At 47.2% G+C, this 27,459-nt stretch overlaps 2 protein-coding genes across 8 annotated transcripts in view; one reads left to right on the top strand and one right to left on the bottom strand.

Moving 5' to 3' along the window:
- LOC138765277 (protein ABHD14A-like) overlaps positions 1-25,601 on the bottom strand; it is a 34,959-nt gene extending 9,358 nt beyond the window's left edge. The window contains exons 1-5 of the mRNA XM_069942327.1: positions 25,168-25,601; positions 24,251-24,342; positions 23,762-23,818; positions 12,702-12,987; positions 687-802 (exon numbers count right to left, since the gene is read on the bottom strand). Of these exons, the coding sequence (XP_069798428.1) occupies positions 687-802; positions 12,702-12,987; positions 23,762-23,818; positions 24,251-24,342; positions 25,168-25,601 (985 nt within the window). The remainder of the gene's footprint in view (positions 1-686; positions 803-12,701; positions 12,988-23,761; positions 23,819-24,250; positions 24,343-25,167) is intronic.
- LOC138763170 (transmembrane and coiled-coil domains protein 1-like) overlaps positions 25,234-27,459 on the top strand; it is a 69,249-nt gene continuing 67,023 nt past the window's right edge. For 4 of the 7 annotated variants that reach the window (XR_011357361.1, XM_069936902.1, XM_069936898.1 and 1 more), the window contains exon 1: positions 25,361-25,592. The gene's annotated coding sequence lies outside the window, so the exon portion shown is untranslated. Of the gene's footprint in view, positions 25,593-26,348; positions 26,494-27,459 lie in introns of those variants that run through there. The other 3 variants (XM_069936899.1, XM_069936900.1, XM_069936901.1) reach the window with 3 other exon arrangements.

The following is a 27,459-nucleotide window of genomic DNA, read 5'->3' as shown; positions in this document are numbered from 1 at the left end:
CCTGGAGCACCACTAGTAAATCTTCTGGCAAGGATATTAGTCCCCTTCCAGTTCAGATGCAAACCATCCTGTCAGAACAGGTCCCACCTTCCCTGGAATAGAGCCGAATGATCCAGAAGCCTGAAGATCATGACTTTAGCCAAGTGTTACGCTACATTCTCCTCCTATTTCTAACCTCACTAGCATGTGGCATAGGTAGCAATCCTGAGATCACAACCATGGAGATCCTGTCCTTCAACTTAGCACCAAACTCCCTGTACTCTCCTTGCAGGACCTCATCACTCTTTCTAAACACGTCATTGGTCCCAACATGGATCACAACATCTGGCTGCTTTCCCTCCCTCCTGAGAATCCTGTGAACTCAATCTGAGATATCCTCAAACCTGGCACCAGGAAGGCAACATACCACCTGGGAATCTCAATCCCTTCCACAGAACCTCCTCAAAAAACTCAATTTGGCTTGTGTCACATGGCTTCCCCCACACAAAACCATGCTGACTATCTCTGAGAAAGGTATGCATCTCTAAATGCTCATAAATCCTGTCTCCATGAAAGATACATAGACAGAGCAGTGGTAAAGCAAACCTGTGGAGAGGACAGGTAGAGCTCAAAAACACTATGGTCATTTTGAAGGGCTGGAGGAAAGCTTTCATCTTCACAAGAAAGGATTGGTTGTGGTCTTTTACCTGGTAAGTCTGCTGCCACAGCTCGGTATCCATGCTGTGCAAGAAGGTTCAGCGTGCCAAGACTCTCCCAGGTCCTGGAGCTGAAAGCCTGTCCATGGAGCAAGAGCACCTCCAACCTAAGAAGAGAGAAGACCCAATGTGTCAGCAAGGCACTGTGACTTGAGAGCACAATAACATAGCTTGACCTCTCGTCAACTTGCAGGCTGCCTTCCAGCAGAACCTGGAGAGTCCACATTCTCTATTTTACTCATTCATTAGACCTTTGGAAGACATGAGAGGAAGTGATGATGCTGGTCATTCATTTAATGGACTAGAATGTGATATCTGTTGCTGGGATGCTGTGCATGTCCCCACTGATTCTGGGATTCTTGGGCCAGGCCCCTTCTCAAAGGGGGATGGGGGGGGGAAGGGGGATTTTGAATGGAGTGTTGGGAGGAAACCACCCCAGTGTGTAGGGCGAGTTTGTGAACCAGGATCCAGGAATATTGGGGGAGTGCAGGAATGGGGATCTGGAACATGGAAAGAATGTGGGAATGGGGATATGGAGTGTGAGAATGGGGACCCAGTGTGTGTGGAGTGATTGTAGGATTGGGGGGGGAGAAAAATGTGGGAATACAGAACCTAGAGCGTGGGAATAGGGGCCTGAAGCGTGGGAGCGGGGTCCCGGGGGCGTGGGAGCGGGGTCCCGGGGGCGTGGGAGCGGGGTCCCGGGGGCGTGGGAGCGGGGTCCCGGGGGCGGGGGAGCGGGGTCCCGGGGGCGTGGGAGCGGGGTCCCGGGGGCGTGGGAGCGGGGTCCCGGGGGCGTGGGAGCGGGGTCCCGGGGGCGTGGGAGCGGGGTCCCGGGGGCGTGGGAGCGGGGTCCCGGGGGCGTGGGAGCGGGGTCCCGGGGGCGTGGGAGCGGGGTCCCGGGGGCGTGGGAGCGGGGTCCCGGGGGCGTGGGGGCGGGGTCCCGGGGGCGTGGGGGCGGGGTCCCGGGGGCGTGGGGGCGGGGTCCCGGGGGCGTGGGGGCGGGGTCCCGGGGGCGTGGGGGCGTGGTCCCGGGGTCCCGGGAGCGGGGTCCCGGGGGCGTGGTCCCGGGGGCGTGGGAGCGGGGTCCCTTGGGCGGGGTCCCGGGGGCGTGGGAGCGGGGTCCCGGGGGCGGGGTCCCGGGGGCGGGGGAGCGGGGTCCCGGGGGCGGGGGAGCGGGGTCCCGGGGGCGGGGGAGCGGGGTCCCGGGGGCGGGGGAGCGGGGTCCCGGGGGCGGGGGAGCGGGGTCCCGGGGGCGGGGGAGCGGGGTCCCGGGGGCGGGGGAGCGGGGTCCCGGGGGCGGGGGAGCGGGGTCCCGGGGGCGGGGGAGCGGGGTCCCGGGGGCGGGGGAGCGGGGTCCCGGGGGCGGGGGAGCGGGGTCCCGGGGGCGGGGGAGCGGGGTCCCGGGGGCGGGGGAGCGGGGTCCCGGGGGCGGGGGAGCGGGGTCCCGGGGGCGTGGGAGCGGGATCCCGGGAGCGTGGGAGCGGGGTCCCGGGGGTGTGGGAACATAGATTACAGTTCAGTACAGCCCCTTATGCCCTACATATTCCTACCAAAAAAAACTATACTCTTCCTACCCTGTAACCCTCAGATGTTGCCTGGTGTTTGCCTTTCCTGCCCTGGGAAAACGGCACTGACTGTCCACCTTATCCATGCTGCTCAGAATCTTGTAGACAGTGCTGATGAGAGGGGGGTGCAGGAGGTACATCGAACCTGGGGTCCAAAGACTCCCGGTCAAATCAGTGGGGAAAATTCAAGCAAACCTGGGGAGATGGCGACCTGAATCATTCAGGTCTCCGTCTCCCCAGCTCTAACTGATCTCACCTTCCCTCATAGCAGCAAGCAGCTCCCTGGATCCTGGACCAACCAGCAGGTGCATGCATGGTGGGCCCGGAATGTTAGCGCAGCTTATTGTAGACACCTACTTCTGGTGCAAACGGCAGCAGCCGCAGTGTTTCAGTTGTTGATTGGAGTGGTGCTGTGTCTGTGAGGCAGCAGAACAGACTTTGAAGGTGGACCAGAATAGAAGGCAAGGGAGGAGGGCCAAAACAAGGGGAAGGCAGGGGGGAAGCCAGAGGCATACCATAGCCAGGTTCTGAGTTCAGGGCCAAGGGGAGTGAGATCTCATGCAGAAGGCAACATGCATTGAGCACTGTCAGGGGGGGGGGAGTGGCAGTGAACATTGTCCAAGCGACCAGTGGCAGGCACTGCTCCCAGACCCTGTCCAGCGTGGGTGGCACCCAGACCCCGGGCCCAGCGCGGCGCCCAGACCCCGGGCCCAGGGCGGCGCCCAGACCCCGGGCCCAGGGCGGCGCCCAGACCCCGGGACCAGCGCGGCGCCCAGACCCCGGGACCAGCGCGGCGCCCAGACCCCGGGACCAGCGCGGCGCCCAGACCCCGGGACCAGCGCGGCGCCCAGACCCCGGGACCAGCGCGGCGCCCAGACCCCGGGACCAGCGCGGCGCCCAGACCCCGGGACCAGCGCGGCGCCCAGACCCCGGGACCAGCGCGGCGCCCAGACCCCGGGACCAGCGCGGCGCCCAGACCCCGGGACCAGCGCGGCGCCCAGACCCCGGGACCAGCGCGGCGCCCAGACCCCGGGACCAGCGCGGCGCCCAGACCCCGGGACCAGCGCGGCGCCCAGACCCCGGGACCAGCGCGGCGCCCAGACCCCGGGACCAGCGCGGCGCCCAGACCCCGGGACCAGCGCGGCGCCCAGACCCCGGGACCAGCGCGGCGCCCAGACCCCGGGACCAGCGCGGCGCCCAGACCCCGGGACCAGCGCGGCGCCCAGACCCCGGGACCAGCGCGGCGCCCAGACCCCGGGACCAGCGCGGCGCCCAGACCCCGGGACCAGCGCGGCGCCCAGACCCCGGGACCAGCGCGGCGCCCAGAGCCTGGGACCAGAATGGTGCCCAGATCCCAACCAGCACAGCTCCCAGACCTCGACCAGCGCGGTTCCCAGATCTTGATCAGCGCAGTTCCCAGACATTGACCAGTGCGGTTCCCAGACCCCGACCAGTGTGGCTCCCAACCAGCATGGCTCTTGGAGAAATTTCAAGGCTCAGATCTGAACTTAGGGAGCAGCAAATATGCAGTAGGGGAGGGGGGTAGAAGTGAAGGAGCCAAGCGTGGATCAGAAGGAGCATGCAGGATGGATATGGGTGATGTTGGGCAGAAGGTGGCACTTTTGAAAAATTTGCTCCCCTGCTCTCCCTAGCTACGCCACCGGGGGAGCCTAGAACTGGGGTGTGGAGGGGGGAGCCCAGAAAACGATCGAGGGGAAGGGAGGTGGTGGGGGGAGGCCAGAACAAGAGGATATGGGGAACTCAGATCAGGGGGAAGGGGCAGCTCAGAAGAGGGGGACCTTTTACAATATCAATAATTTTTATCAAGGCAAAGGGGGACCCTTTGCTTTGCTAAAGTATATTGATATTGTAAAGAGAGTCAGTTCTAGGTCAGTAATTTTGCTACCACATACTGACCAATAGATTTTTCAATATTATACAATCTATTGGTCAATGGGTGGAAGCAAAATTACTGACCCTTACATAAATATATGCATTTAACATGGATTACAAAAATACTTGAGCAGCTTTACTTTTTTTGTTTGTTCTCTGTCTGACTGCAAGCAAAATATTGTCCAAACATGACGGGTTGGTTACACCACCAAGTAACTTAAAAGGAATGTAGACTTAAAGGTGTGTAAAATAAAAGGTTTTGCCTAGGGCGCAAAATAGTCTAGTACTGGCCCTGCCTGATGAAGATTTTTCTGGTCTGAATACCTTGCTGAGAACTTGCTTCAGTGGTGTGGATAACTATGCGATTTGTGCCTGTGGCTGTGTGTTAACTGTGTATTGTTGATTGATAAAAATATTATTTGATTAGAATTTGGTATTTGTGTTTTAATCTGTGTAAAAGTTTGGGCAAATCAACCCCTCCACCACCCATTCAACACCCCCCAACCAAATAATCCCCATCCGCCTATGGGTGGCCAGACTCCATGTGGAATGAAGCCAAATTTTTTGTATCAAACCTAAAGATAGAAATAAAACTCTCCCTTGGTGTTAGGCGCGAGAGGGCAAGGCCACGTGATGACAGCACACCTTGGAGGAAATGAACAACACAGATGAAACGCCAGAAGAGGCCAACTTCAGAAAATAAGTGTTTTTAGATTTTGGTAGACAATGTTGTAGCAGGATTAACTGTCTGCTTCAATGCTGTTAAGCAGTTGGCAGAAAAATTTGATTTCTTGTGGAAATATCTCACCGTGTCTGAAAATGATGTGAAGAGAAAAGCTTTATCTTTATCAGAGCAATATCCTGCTGACCTTAATGGTAATGATTTTGGAAAAGCAATGCAACATTCGCCCTCAGTTCATAAAGCAAATTTCGTAAATGCACAGTTAAAGCCATTAGATCTGTTGAACTTGTTAACAGACAGACTTGGTGACCTGTTTCAAAATGTCTGTGTTAGCTTAAGAATACTAATAATTCCAGCAACAGTAGCTTCTGCAGAGAGGTCATTTAGCAAACTCAAGCTGATAAGAATTATTTAAGGTCTACAATGCCTCAGGAATGTCTTGTGAATTTGGCCAGGCTAAGTACTGAATCAAACGTTGCCAGAACAATTAATTTTCATGCTGTGATTCAATTTTTTTCATAAAAAGAGGCCAGGAAAGCTCTTTTTTTACTGCAATCACTAAGCCTATCTTTTTTCTTTTCACTCATAATTGTCTTCTGATGTTCCGATCTACATTGCTATATAAAAGGATGTTTCAAAATGTGAATTCTTACTCCTTATCTGTATTGCAGCATAAACAATGATGCTCAAAACAAATGTGCTTTCTTCTCTCTGATCCTTCTATTTTATTTATATTTATCATGAAAGGAAGGAGTAGAGGAGCACAAGGTCTCAAATGCAGAAAATCAACTGCTCGCTCGGTTCTCATCATCCATGCCATTTTTGGCCTTTTAAACTGTATTGGATAAAAACAGATGACTAATGGAGGAGGGAAAGGCCTGATGGAAACTTTGTCCCCTTGATGAAATTCCTCTCAGCAGCCCTGTTGTAGACCTCTATTAAGTCACCTCTCATCCTTCTTCACTTCAAAGGGAAAAGTCCCAGCTCTGCTAACCTTCCCTCATAGGATTTATTTTTCAATCCAGACAACATCCTGGTAAATTTCCTCTGCACCCTCTCTCCATAGTTTCCACATCCTTCCTATAATGAGGTGACCAGAACTGAACACAATACTCTAGTGTGGGTCTCACCAGAGATTTGTAGAGTTGCAACTTGACCTTTTGACTCTTGAACTCAATCCTTCTATTAAAGAAGCTCAGCACCCCGTTGGCCTTCTTAACTATCCTGTCAATCTGCGCAGCAGCCTTGAGAGATGTATGGATTTGGACCCCAAGGTCCCTCTGTTCATCCACACTGTTAAGTATCTGACTATTAACCCTGTACTCAGCCTTCATGTTCGACCTTCCAAAACCTCACACTAAATCGGATTGAACTCCAATTGCCACTTTTTCACTCAACTCTGCATGCTGTCTATTCTTTTGTGACCTACGACAACCTTCAACACCATCCACAACTCATCCAACCTTCGTATCATCAGCAAAACTTATTGACCCAATCCATTGCACTTCTTAATCTAGGCCATTTATATAAATAACAACCAGCAGGGGTTCCAGAGCAAATCCCAGTAAAATTCCTCTAGTCACTGACCCTCCAGGCAGAATACACTCCGTCATCTACCACTCTCTGCTTTCTACATGCAAGCCAATTTTTAATCCACACAGCCAAGATTCCGTGGATCCCATGCCTCATGACTTTCTGAATGAGTCTCTCAGGGGACCTTGTCAAATCCATGTAGACCACATCTACTACCTGACCTTCATCAGTTTCTTTTATTTCCTCAAAATAAGGCTCTTCCCATCACAAAGCCATCCTTGAGTCGACTGCACTTCTCCAAATGCTTATAAATCAGGGAACAGGAATGTGGGGGAAGAGAGGGAACGGAGACCTAGAGTGTGGGAATGGGGACCTGAAGTGTGTGTGTGTGAATGATGGAATAGAGATTCGGAGTGTGGGAACAGGAACCCAGAGTGTGGGTAGGAGTGTGAGAAAGGGACCCAAAGTGTGAAAATTGGGTCCTGGAGTGTGGGGGGGGGGGGGTGTGGTGGGGGAGCATGAATGGGGATCTGGAGTGGGAAAACGGGGACCCATAGTGTGGGAATTAGGACCTGGAGTGTGGGGGCAGAGTGAGAACAGGCATGCAGAGTATGGGTGGGAATATAAGAAAGGGGACCCAGGGTGTCAGGGGATGGGGAATAGGGACCTGGAGTGTGGGAACAGGGACCTGGACTATGGGAATGAGGACCTGGAATGCGGGTGAGGGCAGTGCAAGAAGAGGGACTTGGAGTGTGGGAACGGAGACCTGGAGCTTGGGGGGGGGGGGGTGGGGAACTGTGGCAACAGTTACCTGGAGTGTGGGGAGTGTTGGGGAGAGTGGGAATGGGCACCTGGAGTGAGTAACAGGGATATTTAGTGTAGGAGGAGTGTGGGTATGCAGTCGCGGAGTGCTTGGGAGAGTGGATTTGGGAACTCAGAGTGTGGAGGGAGTGTGAGAAGTTGGAAGGAGTGGGGTAATAAGTACCTGCAGTATAGGGGAGTATGGAACGGGATTCCAGAGTGTGGAAGTATGGGGGAGGTTTTTGAAGAGGTCACTAACAGGATTAATGAGGCCAAGGCATTAAATGTTGACTTTGATATAGTCTTTGGTTAGGTCTTTGACAAGGTCCCACGTGGCAGGCTGGTTGAGAAGGACAGATCACATGGGATATAGGGGGAGCTGGTCAATTGGATACTGAGTTGGCCTATTAGGAGGAAACAGAGGGATGTAGTGGAGGGCTGTCACTCAGATTGGAACTCTGTGACCAGTGGTGTGCCTCAGGAATCAATGCTGGGCCCATTGTTGCCTGTTATCTATGTGAGAGATGGGAAAATTGACCTAAAATTATGAACATGGAAGAAACTAAAGTTCATCAGTAAAATGGCTGAAACCAGTTCAAACAGGATAAGTTTGGGGCTTAGGATGCAGGAAAGCAGAGTCAGCACGATTAACATAAGAATCTTCTATCCTTTGTGACAAGACCATAGGACTAAGATAAGGAATGGTAAGGTACAATAGAATGTAGGAAGTTGAGGTAGTCTGGATCAGATAAGGGTCTCCTAGCCCTGGACAGAAGTACCAAGTCATACATTTCTAATTAGCTAACCATACACAGATTTATACATATGAAATTAGCCAACCCTAGATAGAATGAGTCAACTCTGCATATTAAGAGACTGTAGCCCCGAGAATCAGGAAGGTGTGAATAAGGACAATGACATGAAGGGACACCGACAGGATACCCCCCCCCTGGTTCTCCAAGTATACTGAAACTGCACGTAGGCAGGAAGAATTACCTATGCCAAACCCATCCAGGGGGCAGAAGAATGTAAGGGGGAGGGCATTCTGATACTGAAATTGACTGTATAAAAGTTGGGTGAGCCCCAGTATGTGTGTGTATTCCCAGGGTAAGGGGAAGCACCCAACTTTGCATTGTTGTAGTAATAAATGTTCTTTGTTCTCAATTTTTGTCTCGAGCAATTTCTTTAAAGGTACTTTAATTCCTAACATCTAGATTAATGATTTGGCTGGCAATGTAGATAGCACAATCAGTAAGTTTGCAGATGACATGCAAATTGGTGGCTTAGTGGAAAGTGAGGAAGGATATCTGAGATTCTAACAGGATCTGGATTAACTGGGTACATTGGGTCATGGAATGGCAGAGAGAACTTAACTTGGCAAGTACGAGATGTTGCACTCTAGTTGGTTAAGCCAGGGCAGGACTCACATGGTGAATGATACAATCCTTACAAAATATGAGGGGTACAGATACTGTGACAGATTATGTTATATTTTATTTTGCATATAGATATATTTTAAAGGAGATAAATTGTGGTAGGTTTTTAGCATAGGTCACATACAAACACTTCAAGACAGATCTTATTTAAAATGCCAGAGCTCTGCTCAAGCCAGACAGTCCAGGCTCCAAATGCCTTTGAAAAAACTTTGAAGAATGCCTATAGAGACTTCACAAGTAGGTGTTAATTGGACTTGCTGTGGAGTAATGGACTATTGTTTTGGAAAGTAACAGATAAACGAACTCAGAAGATTAGGTCTGGAGCCGCAGTCTGTCTGAGTGCAGTTGGCTGTTCCAAGGGGGTCATGTGGTTTTCTCTGAGAGAGAGAGAGAGAATTCATTTCTACAGTTCAGCAGCAGCAGCTGGGACTGGAACATGACAAGCTTGTGGAAAAACCCCATTTTGAAGACGGGTTGTGAGTTCTTAATTCAGCCTGGTCAAAGCCCTTGTGGTCCATACAAGAGGAGAGGACTGGTTGCATAATGCTTCACTTGAAATAAGGGAAACAAATGACCTGAAAGAAAGAGGTCCTCATCTGGAAAACCCTGATGGGGCAAGTTTCTTTGGCAAGACACTGACGTGGCTGATAGGAAGGAATCAGTTTGTCTCCAACAAGTAACAAATCTCTCTCTGAAAACTGACAAGAACCTTCCTGAGCAGTAACCATTTACCTTTCAAGCACCAAAGCCTGGTGAAATTCATAAATGTTAAATTCTGTGCACAGTATAAGAATTGCCTGTCACTGATGAACTTGGAGGAGTGAGAAGTGAGATTAGACTGTGAATAAAAAACCTTTTCTGAACTTACACATACACACACATTACATACACATGCGCTTTGAAGGGGGTTAATGGTAATGTTAAAAGTGTGATCCTATTTTCATGTTTAAAGATAATTAAAGCAATTTTTGTTTAAGTAACCATTTGCCTTGGTGAATTTCTATTCCTGCTGGGTTTGGGGTCCTCTGGGATCATAACAAGTGTCTTAATCCTGATATTCTTCAAACAGTGTGCACCATTTTCTTTTTGTTGATCTGTATACCCCAGGTTCTGTGCCAAACCAACAATGCCCCTGCCTTACTGTCAAACAAGAAAGTCTGCAGATGTTGGGGACAAGTGCAATACTCAAAGGTGCAGTAGAAACTCTGTAGATCATGCAGCATCCAGAGGAAGTAAAGGGTAACCAATGTTTCAGGCCTGGGCCCCTTCAAGGAAGTTCTGTGAGAGCCTCTCTCACTGCTGCCACTCTGTTATCACTGCTGAAGTCAAGCTCTATATGAAGGGCCCAGGCCTGTTACATTGATTACCCTTTATTTCCTTTGGTTGCTGCATGACCTGCTGAGTTTCTCCAGCACGTTTGTGCATTGCACCCTGCCTTGCTGTGACAATCAAGTGAAGTGACCACTTCGCCGAACACCTACATTCTATGTGCGCATCTAAACTTGAGCTTCTTGTAACCAACCACTTAAACTCCCCCAACCATTCCCACAGTGACACATCTGTTCTTGGCCTCAACCATTCTCAGGGTGAGGGCAAACGCAAACTTGAGGAACAACGCATCTTATTCCTCCTGGATAGCCTTAAACCTAATGGCATGAACTATTGATTGTACTAATAAAGGGTAATTTCTGTGCCCATCTGATTCTCCAATGTCCTTCGCTACTTTACCTACTCCTAGACTTATTTTCTCTCTTACTCCCTAACCCCCTTCCTAATGTTTTCTGCCTCTACTTGTCTTTCCCCATACTCTGAAGAAGTTCTCCTCCTCTCTTTGAAGGGAGTTCTGCGAGAGTCACTCTCATTGTTCCCCATGTGCATTCCCTGCTGCTCTCAAACTCTATGACCTGCCTGCTTTTTGATGAAACTTTGAAGAAGGATTCAGGCCTGAAATATCAGTATATATCCAAACTTCCTCTGGTCACTGCGAGACCTGCTGAGTTCCTCCAGCATTTCTGTGTTTTTACTACAATCACAGTGTCTGCCGACTTTCATGCTTCACTTCGATTAAGTCACCTCTTACCCTTCATCGCTCCAAAGAGAAAAGACCAAGCTCGCTCAACTTTGCTTCATAAGACATGTTCTCCAAACCAGGCAACATCCTGGTAAATCTCCTTTGCATCCTCTCTAAAGCATCAACATCATTCATGTAATGAGGCGATCAGAAGTGAACACAATACACCGAAGATCTGGGACTCAACACCCCATTGTATAATTGGATCCTGTATTTCTTCATCTTCAGACTACAATCAGTAAGGATTGGCAAGAACTTCTCTACAATCTCCATCAGTAGTGGAGCACCACAGAGCCTTGTTCTTAGCCCCCTGATCTACTCACTTTAGATATACATCTGTGACTTGGTACAACAGCAACACCATCTACAAGTTCATTGATGATACCACAGTAGTGGGTTGTATAAAAAGAGGAGATGAGTCAGCATACAGGAGGGAGATTGAAAACTTGGCTGAATTGTGTACCAACAGCAATCTCGCACTCAATGTCACCAAAACTAAGGAGCTGATTGTGGACTTCAGGAAGAGAAAACCAGAGTGTACAATCGAGTGATCATGGGGGATCAGAGGTGGAGTGGGTGAGCACATTTAGGTTCTTGAGAGTCACTATCCCAGAGGATCTTTCCTGGACCCAACACTTCAATGGCATCATGAAGAAAGCATGTCAGCATCTCTACTTCCTCAGGAGTTTACAGAGGTTTGGCATGACATCAGAAACCCTGGAAAATTTCAACAGATTTATGTTGTAAAGTGTGCTGACTGGCTGCATCATGGTCTGGTATGAGGAGATCAATACCAGAGCGTAAAGCCCTGGTGCCATCTGGAAAGAGATATAGATGCTAAATGATTCACACCACCAGGTTCAGGAACAGCTGCTACCCCTCCACCATCAGATTGCTCAACAAGAAACTCAATCCGATTTATTTAAGGTCACTTACTTTTGCACTTTATTGGGTTTTCTTTTACACTGTATTGCAGTTTATTTACATTTCTTTATTTGTTTAAGTGTACATTGAGTCAGTTTTTATAGCACTGTCAGTAAGTAGTAATTCTGCCTCACCCGCAGGATAAAGAATCTCAGGGTTGTATGTGATGTCATACATGTACTCTGACAATAAATCTAAATCTGAATCTAACAACATACCCCTCTACATCTATTATAGAAACAAAAAAAGTTGAACTCCATTGAGCCTGCCCTGCATTCATTGCAACCGTAGTTGACACTCCATCTCAACCTCATGTTTCTCTGATCTCCCCATGGCTCAAGCTGTATATCGAGAGTGGTTGAGGGTTGGTCTTGGCCGCAGGGTATCCGGAGACCTAGAATATCCCACCACCACGAGCAACTTCTGCTCTTGCTCAACCCAGTTTCCTAGCTTTACCAAAACCTTACTTTCAATTTCATTGCTTCAAGTGAAGCCATCAGTCCCTGAAATGGAATTTTATCTGCTGGCTCCTGCAGCTGTTAAAATATTGAGACATGCACCATTCACAACTTTATTCGCTTTTTCGTAAGGTTTTGTTGTTGGATAAGACCTTTTTATCTTTCAGACATTCACACTGGCTCCTTGAATCATATCATAGAGGTCCACAGCACAGAAAAGGCCCTTCGGCCCAACCTATCCATAGTGTCCAATCTACTCCCATTTGCTCTCAAAACCTTTCCTATCCATGTGCCCAACTAAATACCTTTTAAACGTTGGAATTGTACTCACCTCTACCACTTCCTCTGGTGGCTTGTTCCACATACACACCAACTTCTGTGTGGAAACACTTGCCTGTCACGTCCCTTCTAGATCTTGACCCTCTCATTCCCCTCCAGTTTTCGGCTCCCCTACCCCAGGGAAAAAGACTATTCATCTTATCCAGGCCCCTCATAATTTGCAAAATCTTGAGAAGGTCCTCCCTCAGCCTCTGACACTCCAGGGAAGAAAAGTCCCAGCCAACTCGTATTATATTTTAGACGAGTTATGAGGAGAGATTGGACAGATCCTAATGGCTCTTTAAGGCTTTTCAATCTCATTTACCTGGGTTGTGAGCTTTGTCCGTCTTTTTCCTTGGGTAGTGCTTGCCTGTAGAACATGCTCAGGGTTCCTGCATTGTGGGTGTCCTGCACAGGGACACCAACGGAGAGAAGCTGGCTGTTGGCCATGCTGGAAGACTGTGGGAGCCCTAACGGCTTGCTCCTTGTATGCAGGATGCTGGGAAACAAGTAGTAAAGCAAAACTGAACTGCACAGAAGAAGCACAAAGGCCAGCAGGCTGTTTCGGTTTGACCAACAGGCTTGCATGTTCTTCCGCAAAAGGGAGAAAGCTGGAATGACAAAGTGGAAGGTGTGTTACACATGTAGGGGCTCACCAGTTCAAACAACACACTGCCTGCCCACCCAGCTCTCTGCTCTTCGATAAGCTTGAATTGGATTTCACTCCTTTAAATATGCACCCCTTACGAATATGACCCAATGTAAAGGTGAGGCCCAATTTGGAGTATTGTGTGCAGTTTTGGTCACTCAATGGTAGGAAAGATATCAATATGAAAAAATTCAAAGGTGGTTGGTGCAATGGTGCACCAGCGGCCTGGGTTCAAATCCGGAACTGTCTGAATGGACTTTGTATCATCTCCCTGTGTCTGCATGGGTTTCCTCTGGCTGCTCCAGTTTCTTCACACCCTTCAAAAACATACAGTAGGTTAATTGGTGTATGGGCTCATGGGAGGGCATACAAGGAAGCAAAAATTAGTTGTAAGTTTTTAAAACTGTAAAAGGCAACTTAAAATATGTTCAGGAGGGAAGATGTGAAGTTTGAAAGTAGGCTAGCAAATAATATCAGAGATACAAAAACTTTCTTCAAGTATATAGAATAAAAGAGAGATGAGAGTAGATACAAGTCCATAGGAAAATGAACTGGAGAAATAATAATGGGAGACAAAGAGATGACAGAGGAGCTAAATGAGTGACTTTGCATTACATTAGTGATCATTGGCAATGTGCCGAATGTCCAAGGGTATCAGGGAAGGGAAGTGACTGCCCTTACTATTACAAGGGAGAAGGCGCTCAGAAATCTGAATGGTTTATGGGTGGGTAAGTCTCCTAATCAGATTGATTGCATCCACAGGTACTGAAAGAAGTAACTAGAGAGAATGTGGAGGCATTTAAAATATACATATTTTGTTTATGTTTTAATAAAAGAATAAATAGAAAGATTTTATATATATATATATATATATACCCACACACAATTAATGTATATACGAATATATATAAAGATACAAAAAAATTATATCCTTAAAATACACATTAAGCGAGAGGAGTCACGTGATGGAGTAGTGGCCGGTCAGGGAACTCCAGCCCTCTCCGGAAAAGTTTAAAAAAAAAACACAGAAAACACAAAGGCACAAACACAAAAATTAAAATAAAGTGAAAGTAAAGGTGGGAAGAAAATGGCAGCAAAGAAAGAAAAGTCAAAAGCAACGGGAAGAAGAGAAGACATCGGAAGAAGAAGGTGAAGGCTTTACCTGTCTGAGGAGGCCCGCCGCGGAGAGAGAAGCCCGCTCCCTCAGGTCAGTCGAACTACAAAAATGGCTCGCGGAGCCAAGCAAAAGTGTGCGACCGCGCATGCCAAAAAACACACTGACGGGAGGGGGGACCAGCTGAGGAGTCGATCTCCACAGCTGAGAGTGACAGCTACAACACAACAATAGGAAGAGGACATAGAAAACAACGAGAACAAGAAAGAAGAGAGTAAAAAGAAATCAAGGAAACAACAGATGACCAACCCAGAGGAAGAAGAAGAACATAGAGAAATGGAAGAAGAAGGGAAAGGCAAGACAATGGATATTTTTTTTTAAAGAATATATGGAATCAGTAAAAGAATGGCAATCACAAGAATTTAGTGAAATAAAAAGAAGAATTAAAAGTGCAGAAGAAAAAATGAATAGATTAGAGATGGTCATGTCAGATATAGGAAAAAGAGTGGACAAGGTGGAAGAACGAGAAACAGCTGTAGAAATGGAAGTAGAGAACTTAAAAAAGAAATTAGAAGAACCTAATAAAAAAGTTAAAGAGACACAAGAGCTGTTAGCTCAGAAGATAGATATAATGGAAAATTATAATAGAAGAAATAATATAAAGATAGTGGGCCTTAAGGAAGATGAAGAAGGCAAGAATATGAGAAAATTTATAAAAGATTGGATCCCCAGGGTCCTAGGAAGACCAGAATTACAGGAAGAAATGGAAATAGAAAGGGCACATAGAACATTAGCCACGAAACCACAGCCACAACAAAAACCAAGATCCATTTTAGTAAAATTCCTAAGATATACAACAAGAGAAAATATATTGGAGAAAGCAATGAAGAAAATAAGAGAAGACAAAAAGCCACTGGAATACAAAGGTCAAAAATTTTTTTTCTATCCAGATATAAGTTTTGAACTCCTGAAGAAGAGGAAGGAGTTTAATACAGCAAAAGCGCTCCTATGGAAAAAAGGATATAAATTTATGCTAAAGTACCCAGCGGTACTTAAAATAGTTATTCCAGGGCAGCAAAACAGGCTATTCTCGGATCCGGAGGAAGCATGAAAATTTACAGAACAACTACAAAACAGACAGAGAGATGAAGACATGTAATGAGAGTAAAAATGACCATGAACTATATGTATGTGTATATATGGGTATATATATATATATATATATATATATATCTCCGCTCCATCCTCAACATCCATTGGAGCGCTTTCATCCCTAACGTCGAAGTACTCGAGATGGCAGAGGTCGACAGCATCGAGTCCACGCTGCTGAAGATCCAGCTGCGCTGGATGGGTCACGTCTCCAGAATGGAGGACCATCGCCTTCCCAAGATCGTGTTATATGGCGAGCTCTCCACTGGCCACCGTGACAGAGGTGCACCAAAGAAAAGGTACAAGGACTGCCTAAAGAAATCTCTTGGTGCCTGCCACATTGACCACCGCCAGTGGGCTGATAACGCCTCAAACCGTGCATCTTGGCGCCTCACAGTTTGGCGGGCAGCAACCTCCTTTGAAGAAGACCGCAGAGCCCACCTCACTGACAAAAGGTAAAGAAGGAAAAACCCAACACCCAACCCACCAATTTTCCCCTGCAACCGCTGCAACCGTGTCTGCCTGTCCCGCATCGGACTTGTCAGCCACAAATGAGCCTGCAGCTGACGTGGACTTTTTACCCCCTCCATAAATCTTCGTCCGCGAAGCCAAGCCAAAGTAAAAGTAAAAAAAAATATATATATGTGTGTGTGTGTATGTATATATGTGTGTACATGAGTGTATCTGTATTTATAAGAAAATATATATAGATAAGAATTAATAAGGGAAAGAAAGGGAAGAGAGGAAGTAAGGAAGGAATTAAGAGAGTGACCTTTGTTATATATGAAAATTGAAATCTTTTCTGGGGGGGGCTGGGTGGGGAGGAGTTACGGTCACTGCGAAATCAGTTGACGCTTGCGAGTGAATTCGCAAATCCAAATGGAGAGGGGAGATATGGTTGCCAGACAAGGGATAAAGGGCAACTCAGAAAGGGGAGGGGATAGTGGGGTTAAAGAAATTTTAGATATGAGAATAAGGGAAATGTTTGAGGTTTTAGAAATGTTGTCTTATAAAGTGTTCAAAACAAGAAAGTAGAAATGGATAAGAAGGAAAGGTGATGATGAGGAAACGGAAAGGAAAGATAAACAAAGTATGAAATGGCTACGTTGAACTATATGACTTTAAATATTAACGGAATACATAACCAAATCAAAAGGAAGAAACTGCTAAATTTACTGAAAAAAAAATTGATATAGCATCCGTGCAAGAAACACATTTAACTGAAATAGAGCACAAGAAATTAAAGAGAGATTGGATAGGACATGTAACAGCAGCGTCATATAATTCAAAAGCTAGAGGAGTAGCTATATTAATCAGTAAAAATGTACCAATTAAAATAGAAGAGGAAATAATAGATCCAGCAGGGAGATATGTAATGATAAAATGTCAGATATACTCGGAGTTTTGGAATTTACTCAATGTATATTCACCTAACGAAGAAGATCAAAAATTTATGCAAGATATTTTTTTGAAGATAGCAGACACGCAAGGGAACATACTAATAGGAGGGGATTTCAACTTTAATTTGGATTCAAACATGGTTAAAACTGGGAAAAATACACATTAAGCCTAGAAATAACCCCTCCGTATCATAAGAGAAAGGAAAAGAAAGAGTAGACAGAGGGGGAGAAGAAGGAAAAGGGGAAAGAGCTGGTATCAACATTTAATACAACCAAAAAAGAAATAAAAATAAAAATATTAAATTACTAATAAAGGATGAAAATTAAATATAAAATATTTAATAAGTAGACTAAACTATCAGGGCATTTAAATAATTCAAATAAGGCTTCCAAATCTCTATGAACATGTTACATTCATTTCTAAGATTATGTAATTTTCTCCAGGGGTATAAAACTACTGCTATACATTTCCTGGCTATTGCCAAAGCAATTTTAATAAATTTAGATTTACTTTTGCGGAAGTTAACCTTCAGGTATTGAACTTTCAGGAATTAATAGTTTCTGGCACGGTTCTGGAGAACCGGAAAATTGCTAATGTCATTCCACTATTTAATGGAGGCAACAGAAAGGATATTTTAGACCAGTTAGCCTGACATCAGTGATTGGGAAGATGTTGGAGTCGATTGTCAAGGATGAGGTTATGGAAAATCAAGACGACAATAAGGAAGTGTTCTGGAGGGAGATAGATCAGCTCGTTGAGTGGTTTCACACCAACAACCTTACACTCAACTTTAGAAGATCCAAGGAGAAAGTCATGAGAGCACGCAAAACAATGAATTTTGTAACTTGTTAATGACAATAAATTCTGGTTCTAGATAGGCCAATGCCAGCGTGGAAAATCTTGACAAATCTATTGGAATTCTTTGAGGAAGCGATAAGCAGGCTAGATAAAGGAGGCGGTGAATGTTGTGTATTTTGATTTTCAGAAAGCCTTTGATAAGGTGTCATACATGATGCTACTTAACAAGATAAGCACCCATTGTATAACAGGAATTATATTAGCAAGGGTAGAGCATTAGCTGATTTACAGGAGGCAGAGTGTCAGAATACAGGGATCATATTCTGGTTGTGAGTTCCTAGTGGGGTTCTGCAGGGGCCGGTGTTAGGGCTGCTTCTTTTTATGTTGTATATCGATTATTTAGATTATGATCTAGATGAATGGGTTTCAGGCTAAGTTTGTAGATGATACAAAGATAGGTGGAGGAGCAAGTAGTATTGAGGAAACGGAAGCTGCAGAAGGACTTAGACAGATTAGGAGAAGTGGCAAGTGAAAAACAATGTTGGAAAGTATATGGTCATGCACTTTGGTAAAAGAAATAAAGGGGTAGACTATTTTCTAAATGGGGTAAAACTGAAAATTCCCAGGTTTAAACTAGTTTTGCAGGGAGATGGGAACCAGAACATAAGTGCAGAGAATAGGAAAGAAGGTGAAAAGTATGATGCAATGTACTGTGAGTTTGCGAAGAAGGATAGGCAGGGGAAGAAGCAAAACGTAGTCAGTTAGAGGATTTGAAATGTTTCTATTTCAATGCAAGGAGTATTAGGAATAAAAGAGATGAACTTAGAGCATGAATCAGTATGTGGAATTATGATATTGTGGCTGGACGAAGGGCAGGATTGGCTGATGCAGGTACTGGGGCTTAGTTGGTTTAAAAGGAATAGGATGAGAGGTAAGGGGTGGTTGGGGGGGGTGGGGGGGGGAAGTACCATTACTGGCCAGGGACAGTATCAAGGCTGAAGAGAGGGTGCTGTAGAGGGAGTATTCACTGAGTTGGTGTGGGTGGAAGTCAGAAATATGAAAGGAGGAATCACTTTACAGGTATAGTCTATAGACCCCCAAATAGCCCTCGGGACATTGAGGAACAGATCAGTTGGCAGATTTTGGAATGGTGCAGGAAATACAGGGTTGCTATTATGGGAGACTTAACTTCTATAATGTTGACTGGCACTTCCTGACAGCAAGAGAGAATTTGTCAGGTGTGTCCAAGAAGGATTCCTGACACAGTATGTGGAACAGCTGACTAGAGGAGGGGCCATTCTGGATCTAGTACTGGGTAATGAAACTGGTCAAGTTGCCGTCCTCTCACCTCACAAAATATAGCTGTTGGCAAGCCTTCTTCAACATTGCATCAACATGGAGGTACCAGGACAGATCCTCGAGATGTTGACACCCAGGAATTGAAGTTCTTGACCCTCTCCACTACTGAGCCCTCGATGAAGACTGGGTTGTGTTCCCCTGACTTCCTTTTTAAGTCCACAATCATCTCCTTGGTTTTGCTAATGTTGTCTACAAGGTTATTGTTATACCATTCAACAAGCTAATCTAACTCCCTCCTGTACACTTCTTCAATGCCATTTGTAATTCTGCCGACAACTATGGTGTCATCGGCAAACTTGTAGATAGCATTGGAATTGTGCCTGGCCACACAGTCATTGGCGAATAATGAGTAGAGCAGTGGGCTAAGCACTCATCCTTGGGTTGCGCCTGTGTTGATAATCAGTGAGGAGGAGACATTGTTTCCAATTTATACTGAGTGTGGTCTTCTGATGAGAAAGTAAAGAATCCAGTTGCAGAGAGGGGTACAGAGGCCTAGAGTTGGTAGGTTCTTGACCAGCACTGAAGGCTGAGTTGTAGTCAATGAAGATCAGCCGTATGCATGAAATGCTGTTTTTGAGATGATCCAGAGCGGAGTTGAGAGCCAGTGATATTGCATCTGCTGTGGAGCAATTGTGACGATCGGCAAATTGCAGTGGGTCCAGATCTTTGCTTAGGTATATGTCAATTCTGGCCATCACCAGCCTCTCAAAGCATTTCACCACAGTAGATGTTAGTGCTACTGGGTGGTAGTCATTGAGGTAGCTCACACTACTCTAAATGGGTACCACGACGATTGATACCCTTTTGAAGCAGGTGGGAACCTTTGACTGACTGCAGCAATGAGAGGTTGAAAATGTCTGTGAACACTCTGCCTAGTTGGTTAGCACAGATTTCAATACCCTACCAGATACACCATCATGCCTGATGCCTTGCGAGGGTTCACCCTTTTGAATGATGTTCTGACGCTACCCTCAGAGATGTGGTCTATATGGATTTTAGTAAGGCATTTGACAAGATCACCGATGAGAAACTAATTCAGAAAGTCACGAGGCATGGGATCCATGGAATTGTGGCTGTGTAGATGAGAAATTGACTTACATGAAGGCAGAGATTAGTAATGAATGGACAGCATTTTGTTTGAGGTTCAGTAACTAGCGGAGGTCCATGGGTTTTGGGACCCGTGCTCTTTGTGATTTTTATAAATGACCTCGATGACAAAGCAGAAGGATGGGTCAGTAATTTTCCAGACAATATGAAGTTTGGAGGAGTTGTGGATGGTGCTGAAGGTTGTCGTAGGTTAAAAAAGGATATAGACAAGATGTAGAGTTGGGTGGAAAAGTGACGGATGGAGTTCAATCCGGATGAGTGTGAAGTGATGTATTTTGGAAGGTTATATCTCAAGGCTGAATACGGGGTTAATGGTCAGATACTTAACATTATGGAGGAACAGAGGGACCTTGGAGTTCAAATCCATACATCTCTCAAGATCGCCAAACAGGCTGATAGGATAGTTAAGAAAACCTATGGGATGTTGAGCTTCATTAATAGGGGGATTGAGGCTGAGAGGTCATGCTGCAACTCTACAAATCTCTGGTGAGATCCATTGTGTTCAGTTCTGTTCACCTCATTATAGGAAAGATTATTAAAGCAATAGAGTGGGTGCAGAGATTTAGCAAGATGTCCCTCCCCACCAACATTTGGGATACTTCACACACCGTCCATCACTTCAACAACTTCCAGTTCCCTGACCTTGATCACCCAAGTCATGGATATCCAATCCCTATCCACTTCTATCTTCCATACTGAAGCCCTCAAAGCCCTTCGTTTCTTTCTGGACAATAGACCTACCAGTCACCTTCTACCACCACTCTCCTCCAGCTGGCAGAACTTTTCTCCCACTTTCTCTAAGTTAAAGGGGTAGTCATGAGTACCCACCAATTAACAATTTCTGTTGGTCTGGATTCCTCCCCCAAGTCAGCATTTTCTGAATTCTGAGACTTTCTGCAATTTCCTGCTTCAGGTTTATTCTGTTTATTCCTTGAAGAAGGGTTCAGACCTGAAATGTCAGCAATATATCTTTCTCTTATGAACTCTGAAAAGACTGGTTGAGTTTCACAGCATTTTGGTGTGTTTTTACCAGGATATTTCCTGGATTGTAAAATAAATCTTATGAGACAAGGCTGGCGTAGCGGTTAGCGCAACGCCTTTAAGGCGCCAGTGATCATGACCTCATGGTTCGAATCCCGCGATGCCTGTAATGAGCTTGTACATTCTCCCTGCGTCAGCATGAGTTTTCTTTGGGGCCTCCGGTTTCCTCCAACTGATCAAAATGTACCTAGGGTTGTAGGTCAATTGGGTGGCATGGGCCGAAATGGCCTGCTACCATGCTGTCTGTCTAAAATTAAAAAGTAATTAATAAAAAAATTAAAATAAAATTAGTTAGCAGAGCTGGGATTTTTCTCTTTGGAGCGAAGAGGATGAGAGGAGACTTAATAGAGGTCTACAAAATTCTGAGAGGCATAGATAAGGTAGATAACCAGTGTCTTTTTACCAGGGCAGGTACAGCAAACACCAGGGGACATCTCTACAAAGTGAAAGGAGGAAAGTTAAGGCAGAGATTGATAGGTTCTTGGTTAACCAGGGCATCAAGGATTATGGGGAGAATGCCAAGGTGTGGGACTGAGTGGGAGAATGAATGGTGAGGCACACTTGAAGAACTGGATAGCCTATTTCTGCTCCTATGTCTAATGGTCTTATTGAGGGCCGAAAGGCCCTGTTACCATGCTGCATCACTAAATCTAAGATTTAAATTAAGATGGAGTAAATGCAAGCATGGAGGACCATAGTCTGGATGCAGGTCGACAGGACTAGACTGAGTAATAGTTTGGCACAGGCGAGAGTGGCAGAAGGGCCTGTTTCTATGCTGTAATGTTCTATGGTTCACAGTCCTATAGCCAATCACAAGAGCCAGACTGGCCAATGTTCTGGCGTAGGCAGAATGCCACTGAGATCAATGATGGGGGCCCCAATTTTCCAGCTGTCAGCTAGCCTGGTTCATTCCAGACTTTTGCCACTGTGTGTCTGGAGTTTTCACATTCTCCCTGCAACCTTGTGGTTTCCACTGGATGCTCTGGTTTCCTTCCACATCCCAAAAACGTGTGTAAGTAGGGTTACTGGGTTCTGTATATAATCTCTAGTGTGTTGGTGAGAGGGAACATAGGATTCATGTAATTGGCTGGTTGGTGGCTGTTGCAGACTCAATGGGCCTGAGCTATGTGGTCTCTCTCCATGAATTATATGAAGCCACTGAAGTTGTGGTTGCTGCATTTGCTGAGGTAGTAGAAATAGTGAAGACATTAGTTCTCTTCAGAAGGATAGGAGTTGGTCAAGGGCACATGTAAATATGCAGCAAATGAAATGTAAAGCAGGAAAGGATGATGCCTACTTTGAGGGAAAAAAAAATTAAACAGGATCTTATCTAAATGGAGGATGACTGCAGGGTTCCTCAACAAAACAAAATGACCAAAACACCATCACCACAAAAGGACTGCAAGCACTGTGGAAAGTATACTGACTGATTACATCACAGCCTGATTTAGGAATTTGAGTACCCAGGACCGTAGAGGGCTGCAGACTGCAACAAACATAGCCAGGCCCATCAAAGGCTCCAACCTCCCATCCACTGAATCCACCTACGTGAGGCACTGCCTCAAGAAGGCAGCCAACAACTCGGTCCTGACCCAACTGGAGAATGACACCTCATATGCCAGGCTGCTGTTCATTGACTTCAGAGGCTAGTGGAGAAGCTGTCCTCATTGGGATTCAACATTCCTCTCTGTAATTGGATTTTGGAGTTCCTAAAGCAGAGGTTCTCAACCTTTTTCTTTCTACTCACATACCACTTTAAGTATTCACTATGCCATCGGTGCTCTAGATTAGTAAGGGATTACTGAAGGTGGTATGTGGGTAGGTTCTTTTTAATTCAATTAAGTATACTATTGTCATTGTTTAATAAAGATGTTTTTGTCATTTTTTTGTAATACCTGTTCGGCTGCAACAAGTAAGAATTTCAGTGCATCTGTATATTGTACAATGTGTATGACAATAAACTTGTCATCCTTCAGTGGATGAGGCCCAGAAAACAATCTCCCTTTAACCAATTCAAACTACTGAGAGTTTTAAATAGTGGTTAGTACAAATGACATGAACATGGCATGGCATGTCTGAACACAACAGCTTGGCTTGTTTTGACAGTGGAAGACAACCGTGACACAATCCATTACAGATCCATAGAACATTACAGCACAGAAATATGTCTCTCGGCCTAACTGGTCCATATCAAACTATTATTCTGCCCAGATGGATTGACCTACACCCAGACCATAGCCCTCGATACTCCTTCCATCCATGTACCTATCCAGATTTTTCTTAAATGTCAAAATCAAACTGGCATCCACTTCAGCCTCTCACAGGGTGTAGAAGTTTCCTCTAATTTTCCCTCCTAAACATCTTACTTTTCACCCTTAACCCTTGTCCTCTAGTTTTTATGTCACCTCACCTCAGTGGAAAAATGCCTGCTTGCATTTACTCTCTCTGTACGCCTCACAATTTTGTATACCCATATCAAATTTCTCCTATTCTCTGAACCTCTGGGGAATAAAGTCCAAACTTGTTTAACCTTTCCACGTAGCCTAGTTCCTCAAGCCCCGGCAACATCCTTGCAAATCTGCTCTGAATTTTGTCAATCTTATTGATATCTTTCCTATAGTTAGGTGACCAAAAACTACACAGTACAAATTTGGCATCACCAATGTCTTATACAACTTAACCACAACATCCCAACTCCTACACTCAATACTTTGTAGGAAAGCAACATCCCACAATATAGGGGTCACTCAAACCTTGATCAGGTTACCTTGATGGACGGCATCAAGGGTCAATGTGGACTGCAGCCAAATGGTCCATTTCTGTGCTGTGTATCACATAGTGATTGAAATAGTAGTCAGGTTACACAATGGTTGGCAACTTTCCAGGGGCAGGAATACAATACATCCTGGCTTTGACAGCATCCCAAGAATAAATGCTTTATAACAGGACCAGATTTCTGAGCACAGGGCAGCCTTTTTAACCCCTCTACATTGATCCCACTTGCTTGCATCAGATTCAGAGCTTTCTCTGCCTTATCTATACAAATACTTGACTAAATGTCTCTTAACAGAGGTGATATAATAGAGATGTATAAAATTATGAAGGGCTTAGACAAGGGTGGGGGGTAGCATCACCTTTTTTTCCTGGGGCAACAATAGCAAATACCATTGGACATCAGTTTTAGGTGAATTTAGGAAAGCTTAGGAAAGATACCAGAGGTAGGTTTTTTTGGTAGTGGGTGCCTGAAATGCATTGCCAGGGGTGGCGGTGGAAGCTGGGACAATAGGGGCATTCAAAAGACTCTTAAAAATAGCTACGTGGATGTCGAAAAAATAGAGGGCTATGGATCTGAGGGAGGGAAAGGTTAGATTGTGGTGGAGTAGATTAGGGGAGGAACGGGGCCCGGTTGGTTGGGGGGTGGTGGGGAAAGGAGAGGGGAGGGGGAAAGAGAGGGGGCAGGGGGCGAGAGGGAGAAAGAGAGGGGGGAGGGGGCGAGAGGGAGAAAGAGAGGGGGGAGGGGGCGAGAGGGAGAAAGAGAGGGGGGAGGGGGCGAGAGGGAGAAAGAGAGGGGGGAGGGGGCGAGAGGGAGAAAGAGAGGGGGGAGGGGGCGAGAGGGAGAAAGAGAGGGGGGAGGGGGCGAGAGGGAGAAAGAGAGGGGGGAGGGGGCGAGAGGGAGAAAGAGAGGGGGGAGGGGGCGAGAGGGAGAAAGAGAGGGGGGAGGGGGCGAGAGGGAGAAAGAGAGGGGGGAGGGGGCGAGAGGGAGAAAGAGAGGGGGGAGGGGGCGAGAGGGAGAAAGAGAGGGGGGAGGGGGCGAGAGGGAGAAAGAGAGGGGGGAGGGGGCGAGAGGGAGAAAGAGAGGGGGGAGGGGGAGAGAGGGAGAAAGAGAGGGGGGAGGGGGCGAGAGGGAGAAAGAGAGGGGGGAGGGGGCGAGAGGGAGAAAGAGAGGGGGGAGGGGGCGAGAGGGAGAAAGAGAGGGGGGAGGGGGCGAGAGGGAGAAAGAGAGGGGGGAGGGGGCGAGAGGGAGAAAGAGAGGGGGGAGGGGGGTGAGAGGGAGAAAGAGAGGGGGGAGGGGGCGAGAGGAGGGAGAGGAAAAAGGGAGAGATGGGGGAGTGAGAGGCGTGGTGCCCCAGCAACCCCGGAGACGGAGAGGAACCGACGTTCGCTGCCACCTACCTGCTGTCTGCGCCCCTCACCCGATCTCGCCGCCCCTCGATTCTGATTGGTCCCAGCCTGTCGTGCGTGCTGATGTCAGGGCGCGGGGCGGTGGCGACAGGTGGGATGAGGCCGCAGTGCGCAGGTTGGGGACGGCGACACTGCCTGCAGCGTGGCCGTAACTCGGGCTCCGGAGCTCCCGTTCTGTCCCTGTTACTGTCCGGGTGAGAGCGCGCGGAAGTCGGGAGGTCGCTGCTCCCGTGACACGGACATCGGCCTCGGCCCCGAACCAGGACACTCCGGTTCCGGTGAGGGGCAGGTCGCTGGCAGGAGGGCGCAGAGCCTGGCTCGAGCTGGCTTGTGCTCACACCGTGTGGTTTCGCCGGTGACAGCAGTGACCAATCGGTTGGATGAGCCGGCACTGGAGGGGGTGACGGGACCCTGAGGTGATGCATTGGCGGTGTGGGTGGGTGTGGCGGTGGACCGGCTGAGAACTAAGTGAGAATGGAAGTGGGGGTGGACGGGGTATGGACTGAGGGAGGATGGGAGTCTGGGTGAACTGGACTGGGTGGGGAGGATTAGGTGGGGGGGGATTAGGTGGAATGGGTGGGGGGGATTAAGTGGGGGGGATTAGGCGGACTGGGTGGGGGGGATTAGGCGGACTGGGTGGGGGGGATTAGGCGGACTGGGTGGGGGGGATTAGGCGGACTGGGTGGGGGGGATTAGGCGGACTGGGTGGGGGGGATTAGGCGGACTGGGTGGGGGGGATTAGGCGGACTGGGTGGGGGGGATTAGGCGGACTGGGTGGGGGGGATTAGGCGGACTGGGTGGGGGGGATTAGGCGGACTGGGTGGGGGGGATTAGGCGGACTGGGTGGGGGGGATTAGGCGGACTGGGTGGGGGGGATTAGGCGGACTGGGTGGGGGGGATTAGGCGGACTGGGTGGGGGGGATTAGGCGGACTGGGTGGGGGGGATTAGGCGGACTGGGTGGGGGGGATTAGGCGGACTGGGTGGGGGGGATTAGGCGGACTGGGTGGGGGGGATTAGGCGGACTGGGTGGGGGGGATTAGGCGGACTGGGTGGGGGGGATTAGGCGGACTGGGTGGGGGGGATTAGGCGGACTGGGTGGGGGGGGATTAGGCGGACTGGGTGGGGGTATGGGGGGGCTCAGCTTGGTCTAGAACATTGTGGGTCTTTGAGCATAGGGGCAGGTGCAAGAGATCAGGCCTGTGGACCATGTCTTGTTGCAGCTTTAATGTAACATCTCTGGGTTGGTGACCACATGAGTGATTAGTTCAACAGAGGTAGGACGTAGGCAGTGAACAGCTGATGATGCCACCTATGAGGTGAGGATGTGGGCTGACTGCCTAGTCCCTCTGACTGCATAACTCACTGGTACAGCAGGTGTCTGCTCTCACTGTACTGCAGAATGAATCAATGCAATTTATTAATTTTGAGAATTGATGGAGGTTAGGTAACTAAATTCCATTGAAGGAATTAATCACTACTCTCTATCAACACTGCACTTCTAAAAGTGCTGCTGGTTTTAGGATAATTATCTTGTGTATTCATTTGAATTGCTGTAAGTTTTAATCAAATATTGCTCCAGCTTTGCTGTTGTCGTTGTATTGGCTGTCATTCATCCTCTGAATGCTTCAGTTCTGCTTCTAATCCAATCTTGGTGCAAATCATGCAAAGTAAAGATTTCTGATCTTTCAGCATTCACTTTGATCAGATAACCAGTGATTTTCTTTTTATTTGGGATACAGATAGATGATTGCTTCTCAATTCACTGAGCAATCTTTTCCAGAGTCTTCAATCTGCTTTGGGGTGAAGGTTGGGTGGTTTTATTTTTAGAATGACACTCAAATTGACTGAAGCCAAGAAGACATGATGATGCAAACAGTGAGAAGCTGAAGGGACTCTTGCAGGTCAGGCTGCATCCTGTGAAGAGAAATAGGATAGTCAGCTGCTTGGCTCAGGAAGCTTTCTGGAGACTGAGAAGGGGGATTTATCCAGCATAGAAGGGAGGCAGTGTTAAAGTACACATGTAAAATACAAGTGAGCTGGAGAAAATCAGCAGGTCACCCAGCACCCATGGAAAGTAAATGGGAGCCAACATTTTGGGCCTGGAACCTTTAATGCATGTACAGCTTTATTTTTTGAAAGGGCAGACCAAATTGAACTCACAACTACATTGCACCGCTAAAGCAGGCTGTTCAACTTACTGGCGGGTGAATGGAGATCAGAAATGTTTCAATAGACTTTATACTTTCCACATATGCATGAAATGTAATGTTTGTTTTTTTTTC

This window comes from Narcine bancroftii, chromosome 5 (assembly GCF_036971445.1).
Source record: "Narcine bancroftii isolate sNarBan1 chromosome 5, sNarBan1.hap1, whole genome shotgun sequence".
NCBI lineage: Eukaryota > Metazoa > Chordata > Chondrichthyes > Torpediniformes > Narcinidae > Narcine > Narcine bancroftii.
This window is presented reverse-complemented; position numbering and strand designations above follow the sequence as displayed.